This window comes from Lissotriton vulgaris, chromosome 4_1 (assembly GCF_964263255.1).
Source record: "Lissotriton vulgaris chromosome 4_1, aLisVul1.2, whole genome shotgun sequence".
NCBI lineage: Eukaryota > Metazoa > Chordata > Amphibia > Caudata > Salamandridae > Lissotriton > Lissotriton vulgaris.
The window spans coordinates 474,039,137-474,058,680 of NC_141691.1; the positions used below are offsets into that span (position 1 = coordinate 474,039,137).

At 43.1% G+C, this 19,544-nt stretch overlaps 1 protein-coding gene across 1 annotated transcript in view; it reads right to left on the minus strand.

The window, feature by feature from the left end:
- The window catches only part of KLHL4 (kelch like family member 4), an 840,437-nt gene that overhangs the window by 151,428 nt on the left and 669,465 nt on the right, over nt 1-19,544 (minus strand). The window contains exon 7 of the mRNA XM_086964616.1: nt 546-770. Within this exon, the coding sequence (XP_086820742.1) occupies nt 546-770 (225 nt within the window). The remainder of the gene's footprint in view (nt 1-545; nt 771-19,544) is intronic.

Genomic DNA, 19,544 nt, shown 5'->3' on the forward strand with positions numbered 1-19,544 from the left:
ACAGGGCTTATTCCAATGGCCAGGGATTCTTAATGGATCTTAGAAGCAATGATTCATCTAAGGCAATGTGTATCCATTCCTTGAATACTAAGTAGGATGAGGAGACATCTCCTGATAGTACCAGTACTGAGTTGTCCAAGGCCATTTCCCAGCGTGTTGTGTCCAGTTTGGACCACTACTGGGTGATCCTTATTTGGGATACTATGGGTTCTTTATTACCTGCTTTTATTTCAGCCTTGAAAAAGCCCCAAATTTGTGTGTCAAACAAGCAGGGAAGCACATGTTAGCTTTACTATATTTTATTCATTTGCAGTGACTATACACTAGAGCATTAATTGTTACCAAATTACTCACTGGGAACTGTTTGACTGGATCTGTTTATGAAGCAGTAATATAGGAGTGATTAAAAAGTAAAAAAAGAAATACATTTCACTCTTTTCAACTTCATCTCTCCCTGAGAAATAATTTTTAATATTTTACTCTGTACCACTGAGAATTAATTGTAAACATATTGGGAATAATATATTCTGTAAAATACCACTTACCCAAGCCATGCCTGTGGGTTGACATTGGTGGCATTATCGACCACACTTTAGTGATTGGATTGAAACATTCCACCGTATTAGAGGTTTTCAGGCCGTCCCGTCCCCCTACGACATAGAGCTTATTGTCAATAACTGCCACTCCAAACTGTAGACGTCTGCCATTCATGGTACTTATTTGTATCCAGCTGTTTGTCCTGAGATCATATTTTTCAATTGTGGTAGCACCTAAAAAAATCACACATATAGTTAAAATGTGCATGCCCATTAAGGCAAGATAAAGCGGCGCATTAATACAAGGTTACATAATATATTGGATAAACTACCCTTTGGATTATATTGTGAGGATCCCAGTGACCATTAAGAGAAATGAGAATGAAGGAATTGGGTTGTTGTTGGTTGACTGGAGTGTGAGCCCTATCCCAAGCAAGGAGAACCACAAAACGCACTAAAATAAGCTGTGCTTCACCCTGGGTAGCTTGGCACAAAAGGCAGTCAGGGTTAACTTAGAGGCTATGTGTAAAGTATGTATACAGCATTAACACAGTAATTAACTGAAAACACACAAAAAATCCCAAAGGAATTTAGAAAAATAGAATACATTTTAATACATTATTTAATATCAAAACAACAAAAACACAGTCAGTAGAAACATAGTTATGAATTTTTAAACTTTTAAATAAAATCTAGCACATAAAAGATTATAGTGCCAACCACGGTCATCTGGTCACATGAGACTGGGTCAAATTTGAATGTTTAGGCCAACGGCGATGAACCGTGGTTTGGATACAAGAAGTGGATTAGACCCTGTTAGTCCTAACCTTCGTACTTAAAAAAGTTTGGAAGTAAAATGTCTGAGAAGGTAGAAGTTCAGCGGTGCAATGCTGCAGGAGTATCTGAGGAGGGAGAGTTGTCATCAGATGGCCAGGGAGCTAAGCCACTACAAAGATTTTGACCTTAGGACTGAGCTGTTGAGATGGAAGTGAAAATCACCAGCGTGCAGCGAAGCAGAATGCTGCAAACTTAGACAGGTACACAAGGTTGGATGCCCCTTTGACGAAAGACCACTGAAATGGATTTGCTGCTGCAGAGAAGAAAGTAGTGACAGATGATGTACCTCTGTTGGATAGGCGAGAGAGTTGTTCCTGGTCTCCTCCTGGGTCTGAGATCATCTTTTGTGCTACGTTTGTCAAAGTCCTCAGTTTTGGAAAAAGGCCATCTGGGCACCTTCAGCACCACAATGAAGAGTCCAGGAGTGGATGGAAATCTCTTTGTAGTTCAGGACTCAGGCTGGGTTAAAGTGCATGTTCACAATGGTGAGAGCCTGTTATGTCCCTGTGGCTGTGAATAGGTCAGCAAACAAGCCCTTCACAACACTACTGGCAACCCTGGTTGCAGGAGAAGATGCAGGACTTAACAGCAGGGCTGGCGTCTAAAGGTCTGAGGGTTCAAGGTAGGCTCCAGGCAGCAAAGCAGTCCTTCCAGTCACAGCTGTAGTCTGGCAGAGTGCACAGCAGGTCAGTCACAGCAGCAGGCAGTCCTCAGAGAATCTTTCTGCAGATCTAGAAGTGAACTGAGGAGTGGTTCTGAAGGTCCTATTTTTATACCCTGTTGCCCTGCTTCTAGAAGCTGGAAAGAGTTCTGGAAAGGTTCTTTGAAATGCATGGAATTCCCTGCCTTCCCTGCCCAGGCTCCAAGGTGGTTGCAGTGACAATATAGGAGCATTAAGCCTATTGAGAGAAGAAAGGGCAAAGCCTGGTCAGGTGCAAGTGGGGCTGTGCTCAGCTCTAAGCATGGGCGAATTTTGCGAATCTGGCGTTCGCGAATTTGCGTATTTGCGAACTCGCAAATCCTCAAAATCCACGAATTCTCGCGAATTTGCGGATTTTTTTTTGTGTTCGCAAGGGTTTCTGCCATTTCGCGAGGGTTTTGTACCAGTCCGCAATTGCGAACTTACTTGTCGGCTCGCAACGGTCGCAACTTTGTTGTTTCTACGTCTGGCTCATCATCACAGGTTCACAGCACCCTCTGTTTCACCACTGCCACCCTCTGATTCACCCATGCCACCCTCTGGTACATCACTGCCACCCTCTGATTCATGAATGTAGATTATGGAGGGAAAAGCAAGCACACCTGCCCTGCTTCAACTGACATGAATTAATTTGGGGTTGATTAATGTGTCACTGAATTTAAACTTCCTGTCTGGCACCTGCTTCCTTATCTGTAATTTGCTTTCTGTTGCAGTGCAATTTTTTTCCCAGGACCTTTGTGGCCTACTTGTAGCTATTCTCTGAGCCTGCTGCGAGGGTCAGAGCAGGGTCATAGAATATTTGCAAGTAGGCAACTTAACTCTGGAGGGGCTCCTCAGGAAGCACTACAGGGAAAGGTTACTAATGATGAGTTTGAACTTTTGCACCTGCTGAGTGCTTTCAGTTTTGCAAAACTCGTTTTTCCACAGAACAGCAACTGTAATACCCCAAACAAACATAGGCAACTGAACTCTGGAGGGGCCCATCAGGAAGCACTACAGGGAATGGTTACTAATGATGAGTGAGCTTTTGCACCTGCTGAGTGCTTTCAGTTTTGCAAAACTCGTTTTTCTGCAGAACAGCAACTGTAATGCCCCAAACAAACTTACTTGTGAAAGTTGATTTCTAATCCAAAAGTGATCCAAAGAAAGTCAAAAAGGCCTCAAATCCAAAATAGTGCAGGCAAATATCAACCTGAGGAGTTATTCTGATAAAAATCATCATTTTGGGAAGGTTTATGCTGCTGGCTAGTGGATTTCTTGTGCAGAATTGCAAATTTTGTAATTTCCCGAGTGCAAGATTGTTGCTGCCCACCGCATCTACATGTTCGCAATTGCAAACTATCGCGATGCGTCGCCAAACTCCCGCGGGATCCCGCAGCAAGATCCGAAATGGCGCAGCACTCGCAAAAAATATCGAGAAAAACAACTCGGCAAATGCTGAATGACGGTAAGTGAACGCCGCACGCCACAATATTGTATCACAAAGCAAAAAAATCCGCTGCATGCAAATTCGTGGATTTTCTGTAAATTCGCGAGAGTTTGCGGATTGCAAATTTACCGAAATTCCACAAAATCCGTGAGCGGAACGGATTTTCCGCCCCTGCTTACTCAGCTCCACCTCTCCATCCAGTCTGCTATGGCCCATTGAGGCATTGCTAATCCTACTATTGCGTGACTGTCTGGGAGGAATTCACAAAGTCTTCCAGCGACACCCAGTCATATGACTCAGGACAGGGTGCAGGCATAAAGGGCTATGGGCAGGAAAATGCCAACTTTCTAAAAGTGGTATTTTAAAAGTTGAAATTAAAAATCCATCTTTACCATTAAAGAGGGTTTATCAGTACAATTCTGTAGGTGCCAAACAGGACATATCTACTTCCGGTTAATTCGGAATTATAGATTTTTAAATGTACAAGGATTCACCAATGTTATCTTATGGGAAGGGATAGGCCTCATGGTAGGGAAAAACAAATGTGAGAGTTTTTCATTACCAGGACATGTAAACTTAAATGTGCATGCCCCCTATTCAATTGCATAGCACCCTGCCCTGTGGGCTACCTAGGGCCAACCTTAGGGGTGACTTATAGGTAATAAAAGGAGAGTTTAAAGATTGGCAGGGGGTCTTAAATGTCAGATAGACTTGGCAGTGAGACACTGCATTCAGGCTGCAATGACAGGACTTGGGCACATTTTAGAGTGCTACTTAGGTGGGTGGCACAATAAGTGCTGTAGGCCCACGGGTAGCAATTAACGTACAGACCTTGGGTATATGGCATACCACTCTACACAGGACTTACAGGTAAAATAAATATGCCAATTAGGAATATGCCAATCAAACTATGTTTAGGAGAGTGAGCACAAGCACATTGGCACTGGTTAGCAGTGGTAAAGCTCACTAGGTTCTAAGGCCAACAGCAGCAAAAATCTAGAAAAATTAGAGGCAAGCACACAAAAAGATAGGGGGAAGACCACCATAAAGCTGACAGGTCTAACACAACTGATTCATGGAACTTCAAGGTGACATTCCACAATCTTTTAAAGCATTGCAGAGTATTTTATTAGTTTTAAGAGATGGATAACACAATGATCAGTCTTCTATAAAGTTTGATTCCCTGGTCTCCCATTCTTTTATGTGTCAAAATAGCATGTTGCTGTTGAAAGGGGTGTATGTAGAACAGAGGCAGAATCTTATGTTTGAAATCAGACAGGAATACTAATGCTAGTAATTTGTTGACAACACATTTTATTATGCTGAAAGAGCAATTAGCATGAATACCTCTTTTGAAATCTGGTAATTCAGAGCTGTGATGTAGGCACAGCGGGAAACAAATGTTACCTACTGTTTTTGCATCATAAAGTAATTGCTGGCCTCGCTGCTAGGGATCCCTGAAAGCCTCTCCATATAGTCCGGGTTCTCTGCTCCAATGGAGAGCAAAGAGTACAGTTTGTGGTATAGAGTGGAGGAAAGACACAAAGGGTGGTGGGGTAGTGTGGCAGGAGACCAGGTATTATTTTTATATATTTGGGTGTGGGAGGGGGTTGATTGAAGAGTGGGTGGTGCACTGTTACCAATTATTTCACAATTCAAGCAGACAGGGAGGATACATGTACAGTGTTATAGGGGTGGGTGACAGAAGGCCAAACTTTATGTTCTTTGGTATTTAGACAGGGTTGGGACGAGACTGGAAGAAAGGGGGATGTGGTTAGGTGGAAGGCAACTAGATTAGAGTGGAGGGTGAATGCAGAGGTTGGTGAGAATGGTGCTTCTGGCAACACATGTGCCTTTTGAATAATTGGGAGGAGAGGTCGTTGCTGAGGATGGTGTTTTAGAGTGCCATGATGCCAGATAAATATTTAACAATTTGGATTGTGGAGAGAAGAGCTGGGCAGGGGGTAGGGGGCATGGTCAGCAGGATACTAGGTTTAAAACAGATACAGATAGGGCTAGGTTATTCAGAGGTTTTCCTTAACTCTGTTACTCTAGCACAGCTGATGGCAGCAGTGAAAGATGAAATAGAGAGGCCATACATTAACTAAGATTTAAAATATATACCTGTGAATAAAGGGGATGATATTCTCCTTAGGATTCTGAGTGATTTCATAGAAAGCTCAAGTTTCATTTTTATTGTTTATTTTATTTCAGAAAGAAGCCCTTGGTGAAAAAAAAGTCCACGATATTCAGTTACCCACCTATGATTCTAGCTAGATACACTTATCTGTATGTTACTTGAAAAAAATGTCTGCATCCTAAAATCTGTGGAAATCTGCAGCTCTAGTTTTCATGTAATAATATCAATGCCTCTAAAAAACAAACAACCCCCCACATATAAGCATTGTTAGCTAATGCCTGTAGACATAAGGAAACTATACATTAGGACACCCACACTCTGCTCACTCCAAAACACTAACTGGGAGGACAAAAAAAGGGGCCTGTCCAGGTGTCATTTAACAGCTGCTTGTGACAGGGGAGGCCGCTTTGTAGTAAATTACATTACTGGGCACAGCACTAATGGTTATATTATTTGGTTTCTTATTATGTTAAGTTATGTTATGTTACGTTTTGTTACATGTTATGTGGGTTTGTAGCATTTCCTATCACCTGCTTGAGTATGCAGACACTGAGAAGGTGTGGCATACCCTTACCAAGCTGGAAGGTATAATTGAAGACCCAGGTCTTCAGCTTCTTGTGGAAGTCAAGAATTGAGGAGGAGGCTCTGATGTGTAACAACGGGTTGTTCCATGCTTTTGGAGCAATGTGCAAGAAAAACCTCCTGCTGAGTCTGGTTCTGCTCTATGTGATATGTGATTGTATGAGTCTGTCTGATTGGAAGTGTCTGGCGGGCTTGTGGAAGGAGATACAACTATTGAGGTATGTTAAATATGACTTTTTAATTAATTTCAACATGTTTTAGTGGTCAGAGCACATACACTGGGGCCTTGTTAGCAGTGTCCCATTAAACAGACTAAACAAAAACTGTCCGTCAACAAAAAATGGGGGTGACCAAGCAAAAAGATAAACTTTCTCACTATTGGTATATCAGTTTTGCATACTAGACTTTGTGAAATTCCAGTTCGTCAACATTATTGTAATTACTGTCCAGTCTTTGCGTTGAATGATTATTGTCATTATTTTTGTTTTATTGTATTCATGGAGCTGACTGTGTGAGTATGAATGACTTCATATAGTGATGAGACCCACACATGGAGTTAAAGTAATTAACAAGATGCTGCAATCTTAAATTGGGAAGGAAAACAACATTTATTGTGCACCCCTATTAAAAGTTTGCTTCCGTTGATTTATTGGGAAAGCCATTACTATCCATTATTTCAAAGACTCTTTTGGCAAGGTCTTTGTTGGGATTTCCATGCCACAAGTTAACGTCTCCCAATACTTCAATATTTCTTTAAATGAGTAGTAAAATATCAAAGATGTGTGACACTTATTTAAAAAAAATGTATTTGAATAATATGAAGAATGATATATGGCTACAATAATTATGTTACTATTGGTGGGCATACAATTTTCTTTAATGAGTTGAAATGTGGAGCACTGACAGCTACAAAATGTTTGCCATACCTCAAGGTGTTTTACTACACCTATGTGTTCCTCTGTTTTGACCCTGAATATAAAGGCCCAGATTTAGGCAAGGATTGAGTTGCCTTGCATCATGCATGGTAACACAAGGGCAACACAATCCTTAAGTCAGGCTTACCAATGCAAACAAAGCCACCTTGCGTGGTCCTTTGGGGCTTAGTAAATCAGGAGTCACACAAGATGGCGCAAGTGGCTGCCTTGCGTTTTACATTTGTTTGTCATATCAAAGAGCTTCACACATGATCAAAATCCTTGTTCTGACCAAGAGTGGAAATTTCAGAACACACCCTGGTACATGAGCAAATAAGATCTTGCTCCTGGTCCACACTACTATATTGTATGGGGGAACACTTTGTGGGTTGTTTCGTCAGCTTCAATTTGATAGGCATGAGTTTCTGGGGATGTTTTTTCTCTCTCTTTTATGTACTGGAAATGAGTAAAAAAGTTTTGAATAGGTCAGACAGGGACATCTTAAGCATTTTGGGGGCCATGGGCCAAATGTATTTTGGGGTTCGCAGTTCGGAACAGCATTGATTTTTTTAAAATTATTTTTATTTTGAAACAATAAACAGTTAAATACAGTAACAACCATTTCAGTCGAAATACGTTTACAAATGACATGTTGTATACATTGCAGGACATTCACTTCACAACTTGTGATATATAAACAAATGCAGCTTATTATTTTAACAACAAACCCCCTCCTCCAATCACAAGGACTCACCACAGCATTAGTGTGTTCTCCCTGCTGTGTCCTCGGGTAGGAAGGTATTTTGAAATGGCAAACAGAGCATCCCTCTACTCTAGTTCCATTTCACCCAAATCTTTGTCCATTTGTGTGGGCACCCTCTACTCCAAGCGAAGCCCACATTCATAAACCACTCCTGGCAATCCACTGTAGGGCTGCAAAGTCAGGACCATCAGCAGATCGGTCTTCCCTCCAGCCAGTCCCTTGCACAAGAAGATCACTCCCATTCAAGGGGTCAGTGTTAGCCAATCTGTCCAATTTCTGGGGTAGAATCATTCTCTTCTGCTCAGATTTCTGCCATAAGGTCCAGGTGTGGGTGGGTGAGTGTTTTCATATGAAGAGGCTCCCACCGCAGGTCCCGGAATTCCAGAGATGTTGACCGCAGTGTGGCCATGGGAAAACTCTAGGATCAACTCATTTTTAAAAGCCCCACCACTTGCTTCAGCGCTCTTAGATGACTCATTACCTATCATGCCTGTGGTGCAGCTAAAGGCGTCCCTCTGCTATGGGCAGGGTACACCTGCTCATTCTCCTTCCTTTATTTTTTTAGTCGATTTTATTAGAGGAGCTTCAATCCAAGAAAAATTCATAAATGAATACAGAGGTAGCATTTGCAGTACATAATCACATATTAATACTTATTATTTTATATCCAAAATGAATAAACACAGCTCACTTAATCAAATTGCCCAGATGATTGGTTAATTGATGGATGAATACATTATAGTGTGTCCAGTTTTCTATAATTATACTTGTTCCATTTAATGCTTCTCCAGCAGGGCCGGACTGGGAACCACAACCGGCCCTGACAAAGTGCTCGGCCAGACCCCCACCCACCTTCGGGGGGTTGAGCGTGCCACCGAGCTCTTTGCCAGGGCCGGTTTTCAGCCGCTTTTGTTACAGGGCCGATTTTGCAAAAACGGCCCCCATGGGACCAAAATCGCCTCCAACCGTGCGGCCCACTGGGGGATTGCCCGGTGCCCGCTTGGCCAGTCTGGCCCTGTTCTCCAGACTAAATACTCACCTCACTTGAATCCATTCTATCAATCTATGTAGGCACTGGTGCCCAGATCAGGGTCCCGCTCTTTCTCTTGTTGCGACCCTTGCATAGTTATAAATTTCTCTCCAAGTGATACATGTACAGCAATCTGGCTGGGAGGATCTGGGTTGACCCAAGCCATGGCAATACTTATACCAACCACTGCCATAACCACAAAGATAAAGTATAATTAATTACCCCTGTCCTTAGCAAATCGCTCATCAATTCTAAACAACATCAGCTGAGGAGTAATCAAGACCGGTATATTAAGTACAGACCTCAGATACCTACGGATTCCTTACTTGAGGCCTCTAACTTTGCACGATTACAAAGTATATGTGCTAAACCTGCTTCATTGTTGCCAAAATGAGGGCATCTAGCATCAGACCTTTTCCCCTAACTAGATATGTTAGTTGGTGTGTAAGATTGAATAATGTTTTTATAAGGTTGGCTCTTCAAACATTCTGAAAATAATACAATCTTGCCTACCTACAGCGATTTCTGAAAATGTATCTATTTGACCGCTAATCTTTTAACCCACTTTTCTACTTGCTTTCCAAGATCATCTGGCAATAAATCAATTAAAGCTTATAAAGAAGCCTTACCTTTCCTCCCCTGGAATGACTCTGTATATCCACGCGTAGAACCTGCGCTAGTATCAATGTGTCCCTGTCTATTTTCAAAACATAATCTCTAACTTGTAAATACTTTAAAAAATCTCCATTTAGTCAATGCAAATTTAAGTTGCAGTTCCTCCTACAAATACATTTGTTCTAGATTAAATAGATCCCCAATCTGACCACCCCTGATTGCTTCAAGATGAGACAACTCCTTTTTTTAAAAAAACTATTTTTCATTAATACACATTATTGCTGTATATACAAAGAGCATTTATTTTGCTTCATCGATCCCTTTTTTAAAGGTTGACCTATCTATCTATCTCTATTAGCAACTCAAAGTTCAGGTTAATAATGAACACATTGATAAACTGTATCCCCCCTAAAATACTCAATATGTCTGCCATGCTGTCCATATTTTTTCCCCTTTTTTGGGGCACCCTCTACTTTTATAAATTGTTAATTCCGCTTGCCAACACCTGTCCAGATCATTTTCCCATTCCTTCAGTGTTGGGGTGGACATTGCCCCCCATTTCCTTGCCACATTACGGTCAGCTACCACAGCCATCAACACCAGCCACTGCTTTACATGTCGTGGCCAGTCATCATTTGCCTCTCTTATTAGGAGGAACCATTTGGGCTCTAATTGGACTTCTATACCCACTACTGCCGACATTACCCTAGCAATCATTATCCAAAATGTCTGAATGCTCAGACGTTCCTAAATCAAATGATAGAAGGACCCCTCTAACCAACAGCCCCCTTGACAATTTATGCTTTTCTACCTCCCCTTTCTGTATAACACTGACCTAGAGTAGTACACTCTGTGTAGCACTTTAAGTTGTATGAGTCAGAATTTGACCCGAATCGCCACCTCCCTTGGGCCCTGAAGCACTTCTACCCATTGCTCATCATCTAAAGACATAAAGTGCCAATGTCCTGTTCCCATGCCTGCCTTGAAATACTCATGGGGTCCGGGGCACTGTTGATTATCTTTTATAGAAGATGGATATCGTCTTTGCGTGTATCTGCTCTGTCAATATCCTGTCCTCTAATGGTGCAGCCTCTGTTAGTGTCTCCCGAGCCCTAATGTGTTTGCACAATGCATGTCCTAATCGAATGTATGGAAGCCATTCCCCCGGCCTCATCATATAGTCTCTTTGAAGATGAGACAACTCTTATCAAGAAATAGGATTGAGAAGTTTGATGATCGCCAGGTAGTAGGATAATAGTTGTACAGCCCTGTACCCAACTTCTGATTACGTTGTACCCAAATTTTGTATGCAGTCTTGAATACTTTAAATGTAACTTATTTTTAAATAACTTAGTTATATAGTCCTTAAAAAACAAGCTTTTGCCACTCCCCCAATACCAACTCATAGACAGTAATCCCTTGGGCCCCAGATCCTCACTTTGCCACCTGGTGATTAGAACCACCATATGCTGTAGTATAGCTAGCCACTAATAAACATTTAAGTTAGGCACCTCCCAACCACCTTTATCCATAGGAAGCATTAACTATCTTTAAGCTCTCCTCGCCCTTTTATACTCCTTTATAAAATTATTGCAGATGGTCTCCAGTTTTTTATACCAGAGCAGTTCTAGTTCCAGAGGTATTGCCCTAAAAAATACAGAACATTTGGCAGAACCAACATTTTAATTACATTGTGCCAGCCATGAATGTTAAGTGCAAACTATTAATCAGCATGAGATCTCTCCTACCTTTTGCCAACATTGGAGTGATATTTAATTCCACTATATTTCCCACTCTGGCCTCTAAAATCACTCCCAGATATGATGTGCTGTCAACACAGCATTTGGCTTCCATGTGGATTCCTTTATTTCCTGTTGTTTGGGTCTTACTCTTATTCAGGTGGTAGCTAGCTGTTTTATTAAATGTTTCCACCCCTAATTCGACCTTACTGATTGCCCCAACAGGATCAGGAATTACTAATGCAATATTGCTGGCATATGTCAAAATCTTAGTATTAAATAAGTTTACAACAGCCACGCTTATTAAAACATTCTCCTCTACCTTGCAAAGCAAAGGGTAAATATAGAGAGCGAATAAGAGGGCTGAGCATAGGCATCCCTGCCATGTCCTTGTGATCCAAATCTTGTCTCATTTGCGTCCCATTATTTGCAATCTGGCAGTGGGTTTGTAATATAATGTCTGAATAAGTGTAATGAAGTCAGAGCCTATCCCCTTTCTCTTGAGTACCCCTCATAGATAGTAGAATGTTACCTGATCGAAATCTTTCTTGGTGTCAAGCAGAATCGTAGCCATAGGAGTCTCTAATACCCTTGCCACAACAAACAATGTTATTGCTCGCCTAACGTGGTCGGTAGTCCCTCAGCCCAGAATGAACCTGTGGTGCCAAGGAAAAGCATTTTGGCTATTACCCTGCCGAGCAGCAAATATCTTATAATGAATGAATGATTTATGAAGAGCCAGAATACCATACTAAGGAGTATTTTAACGCTTAAGGCAGTCGAAAACCAGACAGTGGATTACATTTCAGAAGATTTCAGCTTTGAGGTCTTTCCTAAAATGGAGGAGACCCGTGCACTTTTGAAGATTCAAGGGTAGAAGATTCCAATAGAGGGGAGTAAAATAGAAAAAAACGTTACCACCTGTACGGCACTTCCTAAAGTGGGGGTGAGAAAGAGGGATTTCTCCCAAGAGCGTAAGGATCTGCCAGGCTGATAGGAGATGAGTCACTATTAATCAATAAGATAGGCCTTTATGAGCCTGGATTCAGTGGGTGCTTTCCCTTTTTCATGAATATCACTATGTTAGTGGCTATTCACAAGGCAGGGGCTGAAAGCCCCCGCTGGGCTTCAAGGAAGATGTTACCAATATTCACAGCCAATTCCAGCAGTATCTTTGTGATCCTGCCACCTCACTGGTTGCTAAAGAGCTGAATGCTAGTTTGACTTCTTCTGGAGTAATTGGGGCACCTGGAGCTGCCTCCTTCTCTACATTTGATACCCCTCTTTTCAATGTATCCAAATACTGCTCAGCATCCAGTAAGGGGGGAAACTGATATTCCTGCTAAGGTGTGTCATGATATTCTTTAAAACTCTAAGAATAGCTTCAGAGTTCTGGCCAAGTGTCCATCCTTGTCATCTATGGCACTGATACAGTCATGTACCTCCTTCCACCATTTGGGCTTGATACTTCTCTGCTATTTTCTTAATATAAAAGCAATCAATTCATGCTAGCTTTGTCCACCTCAATCTTTTGGAGAATCCCCTGATATTCCTCCCGTCTGCTATCACTTTGACATGCAGAGCTTTGAGATCCCTTGTTCCTTATACAGTTCCCTCTCTTTGTCAGCCTGTGCTCTCTGAACGTAAAGACTAACGCTAAGGGTCTCCCCCTTCTTCCAGCTTTTAATGAGTCCCAAACTACACCTACTAATGCACTTCCTATGTTACCTTCCATAAATACTATCAGCCATCCCTTTATATGTTAAATATATTCTGAATTAAAGAGCAGCCCCATATCGAAAGACAAGGTTTGAGACTGCCCAAATACAGCCGCTCCCTGACATTATATTATCAGAGGATTGTGATCTAAAAATATCTTGATATGTGTCCCAATTCAGACATCCCTCACAAGCAAAGTGAATTTTTTGTGGGGATATGAAAAAAAGATATGGCCTGGGTCACATGCCCTTAACTTAGCCCAAACATCAATGAGTCCATGATCCCTCATAGGCTGCTCATCTGCTCTATAAGCCCTACATTTCTGACCCATATACATCTCAGGCAGTGGTAGATTTTGAGTAAAGTCTATGTAAATGTTAAGATTCCGGCACAATATGAAAGAAGAAGACCACAAACCAGCTTCACATCCAAATATTCCATAAGAGCTGGTTCGTCTAGATTAGAACAATATATGAAACAAATAGTGAAACATATCCCACCAACCTGACATTCCACCAGTGCCCACCTACCTTGTCAGAGATGTAGCGCATCATCATACAAGCATTCCTACAAGTCAGAATTGCCATTGCCCTATAGTGGTTCTGTTAGAAATGGGGATCTCTGGTTGGCTAAGGCTTGCGCCAATGCCAGGCAGAGACCACCACTCTCGTCAGGGAAAGGGAGTTACACACCAAAGATAACTCCTGCTCACCCCCTTGGTAGCTTGGCACGAGCAGTTAGGCTCATCCCGGTGGCGATGTGTAAAGCATTTGTACAATACACACAGTCACCACATACTAGACGCACCACAAAAGGAACTCCACACAAGGTTAGCCTTTGTATTATCATAAAACGCATTAGATGGTAATCACACAATATACACTGTGCCAACTGGCACGGGCAATATTTACAGGGGATTAATTACACATGACAGAGCCACGTGGGCCACTGTCAGAATTAGTACTTGGTAAAGAATAGTAAAATAAATAATATATTATGAATTTAGGACACAGCCAGTAATCCCTGGCAGGCACTATACTCAACGTCAACCTGTAACATAAATCACAACAAGCACAGTAACACATAAGGGGAGAACTCTATTCTGTGCCAACCTCATAAGTCTAAACATAGTAGACAACAGTCTCCTAAACATGACTAGCATTAGGAAATAAACTTAAGACCATAACCTGCAGTAGGGAATAAATCATACCTAGACCACAGTAGAAAATCAAATAAAACATAAGACAGTAGGTAAAACCTAATAAGCATAACATCACATCTATAAGCATAACTCAAGGTGCATAAAACATACTATAAACATTACATTTCCTATCGCCTATAAAAAGCACACTAGGGCTTGGCACCCTATAAATCTAATAGACCCCAGGACCAACTGGCCATCTCTAAGGGGCTCAAATGCCCTCTGTCCAAAGTCAGGGCGCGCTGCCAATGCAGCGACAGTCAAGGGTGCGCACTTGGCGCAAACCTAAACTTTGTAGCTGCCCACTACTTGCTGGGCAGCTGGGAATCTTCAATGAAGGCCTAAACATATCAGCTGGCACTAAGTGCTGCGCAGCTGTGCAGGCAAAGGTAGGGCAAAGGAGTGTGTCTTAAAAAGAAAGACCTAAATGGTTCAGGTGCCCATTACTTGCTGGGCAGATGGGAAGTAGAAATGCGGCATGGGTTCTCAGAGGCCCTTTAAACAAATGTGCAAAATGTTGGAGCCATCTAGGCTCTAAAAATAAACATGTCCCCTGGAGCACACTGGCTCCTGAAATAATCAGGGCCCCAAAGAGAGCAGGTACTGGCCCCCAAGCACTGTGGAGCGCACTGGCGCTGTAAATAAAGATGCTCCTGTTACTGTTAAATTGCGAAGGCTGGTGCTGTTAAAATGCATAAGCTAGTGCTGGAGCCATCTAGACTCTAAAAACAAATATGCCCCCATGGGAGCCACGTAGGTTCTAAGGTACTGGGGACACTCGTTGGAGCGGCCCTCTGGCAGGTGGGGCCACTCTAGACTGGGCTAACACGGTGCCTCATTCAGGCACTACCAATTGCATCTCACGGAGCCCCCACATCAGCCACTGTTACCTACCGGGCTGCACTTCTCTGGCGGGGGCTCCTCCGCGTGCTTGGTGCAGGCCTGCGGGCTTCCCTCCTCTCACGGCTCTCCAACATGGGAGCCTTGCATCAGAGCATCCTGCCGGTCTCTTCCGCTTCCACCTCAGAGGATGTTGAAGCCCTAAAGGATGGGCCAATCCCCGCGCTGCATGCCGGTGAAGAGATGGAGCAAAGCAGCTCCAAGGGAAAGTCTTCCAGCCATCCCAGGCCAGGCAAAAAGGGTCCAAAGAGAAGTCCTCCAGGCGTCCAGGAGCAGGGCAGGGCCCAGGGAGGAAAGCCTTCCCCTGAGCCCCAGCAGCAGCACGCCCCTGGTAGATTCAAGTCCAGAACAAGAACATTTTACATGGGGTCACAGCCCCTTCTTAAACCACCAAATCCTTTGTCTCAAAGGTGCAGGCAAGGGGAGAACCAGATACAACTGGTTCAGGAGCGCTTTGTTTTGCCCAGCTCCTCTCTCCCTGTGACAAGACAGACCAGGGACATCAGAGGCTCCACAGGAGGTGGAGCAAGCACTGTGGAGGGAAGGCACAGCCCTATTCAGGTCCCAGGTGCAACTCCTCCCTCCTATCTACATGCAGATCTCCCTATTCACCACCGGGCAGACTCATCCTGGCTCCTGGAGCCAACCACACCAGCTATCCCCTGTCACTCACAAGCCAGACAGGCAATTCACATCTCACAGCACACAGAAATGCCAACTTCTAAAAGTGGCATTTCTAAAGTAACCACTATAAATCTGTGCACACTATTGCGAAGCATTTATTCTCATGAGTATGCACATACTAAACATGACCCTGCACTCCCCTCATATCAGGAACTACCATGGACACACATATCCCCCATGCATTCCTATGGGAGGGCAGGCCCATCTCACCACACGCACTCAGAGCCCGCATGCACTTTACCCTGGGCCACAGTGCTAAAGAGCGCAGAGGCCTAAAATCACTACCACCATGTCAGAGGCTAAAGGCAAAAAGTCTTGGGGTGAACCTGCCAAAAAGGCCCAAGTCCAACAGGTTCCATGCATAGTCCATATTAGGCGAATATAACTGAGAGTCTGCAGCAGATCCCTCCCTGCCCCCTTTATATGTGTCTATTGTAGGCAAATAATGTCTGCACCCTCAGTTCTCAGCCCCTAGGCCACCTTAACCATTTTAGACCAGTCACGTAGACCAGTAAATACCTGTACCTATACGCAGTTCCCTTAATTGTGGCATTCAGATTTGTAACAGTGTCATTAGAGTGTGGCTAATTACCCATACCTGATATAAATAGGCACTGATCATACTGCATAATACCAAATGCTTAACTTGGGATACCCCCTCATTCTTCCTCCAGTCGTCTTCCTTCCTTAGAGCAATACTTAGGGCAATTTCATTTGGATGATACTCATCCTTCTTAGCATTAAAACTCTTTGTTTTTCTCTCCTTTTTCATACACCATATTCCACCCTGGTTCCCCTATTGCCCTTCACAAAACTTTCCCATCTCCGCTCTTTTTCCAACTCCTCCACCCCATCCTTCAACATAAAGCGGATAGACCTATGCTGCTCTGTGTGCGTGGGTCCTTCTTCCTTCCATAGCAAAGCAATTCTTTGAAGAAATAGTGAAGAGAAAAGGCAAAAGAAAACCCCCCATAAGTCAAGTATTACAAAACTAATGTCATGATCCAAATTATCTCCCTTTAGCATGTCCCCCTAGCATCTGTGTCATACTCCTCAGCACATACTCTTTTGCCTTAATCTCTGATGAAAATAAACAAATCTTTCTATTAACCGGTTCAACGCTATTGACGGAACCATTCCGTCACGGCTTGCGGGTGAGCTGTGCTCATGACGGAACGGTTCCGCCACGGCCCGCTCACCGCGCCTGCGCGGCGTTGATTTCGCGCCTGCACGGCGCGTTTCATTAACCAGACAGGGCCGTGACGGAACCGTTCCGTCACAAGCACAGCTCACCCGCGAGCCGTGACGGAACGGTTCAGTCACCCGCGCAGGTGAGCCGCGCCCCCCCGTGACCGTTAGCGCTGCTGCAGAATAGCTGCCGCAGCAAAGGTGTTAAAGATTATCTTGAGCCCTGCAGGGTTAATAAAATAGGCTTGTGCTCTCTTATCCTTGAACAGCTTTATCATTTGCCTCAACCTCTAGCGCCTGTCTACTGTTGTGTGACAGAAGTCTGTTCTCTCAAAAAAGAGTGCCGATCTATATAGCGCTTACAGTTCAGATGCACTTTTTGAACATCCCCTTCTAAAAAGGCAATGACCAAAAAGGCCAAGATGGCCCAAGGTTTCAGATTGGGAGGCAACTACCCTGGTCCATCACTTCATCTTAGGTGGGAATGGGCGATCCCTTTGAATTTCATGGTCCCAGTTTCAACCTTCAAGTTGGAAAGGCACTCCGAGCAACTTGACCACAAACATCCTTAAATCGCTACCCATCACACCCTCCACTATTTCTAAAATCCTTACATTATTGTAGTGTTGCTGAATCTCAAATTCTTGTAGATTCCACTGAGTATCCACCAGTTGTGCCTCATGCACAACACAATGTTCCCTTATCGGATCGAGTACTGTTTCTATAGCTGCTGCCCACCTTCCAATGTCAATATTTTCTCAGCAATCTCAGAGCATGTTTAGGATCCTCCACACTGCACCCTGAGACTACCGGGTCCAATACTGGTAGTAAGAGGGGGCTACTCCAAAGCACTTACGGGGGTCGAGCGAATTCTCCAGTCTGTAACTTCTCCAACTTTCTAGCCATTGATGACCTAGTAACAGATAGCCTGAACTACCTGTTCCAGAGCACCTTCTCTCACTTAGTTTGTCTTGTTAATCAGAATCTTAGGGACAGACTCCAGTCCCTCGTTTGAAACTGTGGGGTGCCCGAGTGGTGGGATTGATCTGTTGCTTGCCTCTTTTCCCACACAGTTTTCTTTAGAAGGTCCTAAGTGATTAGTTTAGCCCAGACAGTACCAGCTACAGAGGTAGAGAGTGCATCTGCCGTGTTGCTTTCCTTGCCTTTGGCTGCCATTTTCATTGTTGTCGAGGCCCCCTGTGCAGGTAGCTCCAGCTTGAAACTCGCTGAAACATCACTAAGGAAACCCTAGGCAAGAACCCACGTGCCCTCTCCTAAACTACGAGCCATTCCGCTGTGAGTCTTCACAGCCCTCGTATTGTTTGGGGCCATTCTCCCATCAGAGTTGCCAGATTGGGCTATTTACCCCACAAATGGGCAACATTTTTCCCATTTGTGGAGAAAAATAACTCTGTGGGCGGGATGCACAAAGTTAGGCTTTATTTGTCCCTTTTTGCGCAAAATCCTTGAGAGGGGCAGCGACACCAAACGAAGTACAATCAAGGCAATCCTGCTCAAGCATTTATTCGAAGTAAACATTGTTTCCATATGGATTGCACCTACACAATGTATCCTATAAAAATAGAGACATATTTCTTAAAATGAAACAATGGGTGTTAGTGAAGTGATACAACATCTCTTATCATCCACCAGACTAAACGGAAGATTGAAATCTCTGAGCCAAGGGAAAGTGCTCATCATTAACGCAGACAATAACATACTTACTCCAAAGTAAACCATTTGACTTTGTTACACGTGGGTGCGAGAGTGACTGTAAATAAAATGGAGCAGTGAGGATTGACTAAAACACTAACTGAGATAACCTCGAGGAAGAGAGAGGAAGAAAAAATAAGGTGTGATAAAGGCAGTGTTCAGTCTGCAGTCCTCTAGCTCTATAAACCCACTTTCACTTGAAAAGAGAAACCTATTTTTTTTTTTTTTAAATGAACATCAATTACGCTGCAAACTCCGTGCGGGATCCCCCTCCAATAATTCATCAACATTCAGGAATGTTGAGCAAATTCTACGAGGTAAAAAGTGGGGGCACGAAAGCATGTTTCTTGAATCATGATATTTTTCATCTGGGCTGCACCTAAAATATGCATATGCATGTTGTTAGAACAAAATCTAAATAGATTGTTTTAATGATACAAAGAGTGTTAAATGATGCGAGCATGTAAGATAAGTGAGACTAACTCAACCTCGACCCCTCAAAATAAATGTCCTGCTTCCCCCTTTAAAAACACACACACCGAAGTATAACTCACGTGCCATCTTCCACGAGACATATTAATATGGTCACAGTTTGTTTTTAATAATTGAGGTTCCGTAATAATCTTTTTATTTAGTAGAGGTGCATGAAAAAAAGAGCACTGGGGAGTTGGTGTAAAATCTGGCAACACCAATTTCAAAAATGAATTGTGAAATGTTCCTTTGTCCATTTGTTTATTATTTGTATTGCACTTGTAGAGTCCTACCCCTGAGGAATAAGTGGGGGCCTTGACTATGACCTCGTAATAAAATGTACACCCTGTGTTTTAAGAGGTTGAAACGTGTTGGCAAATTCA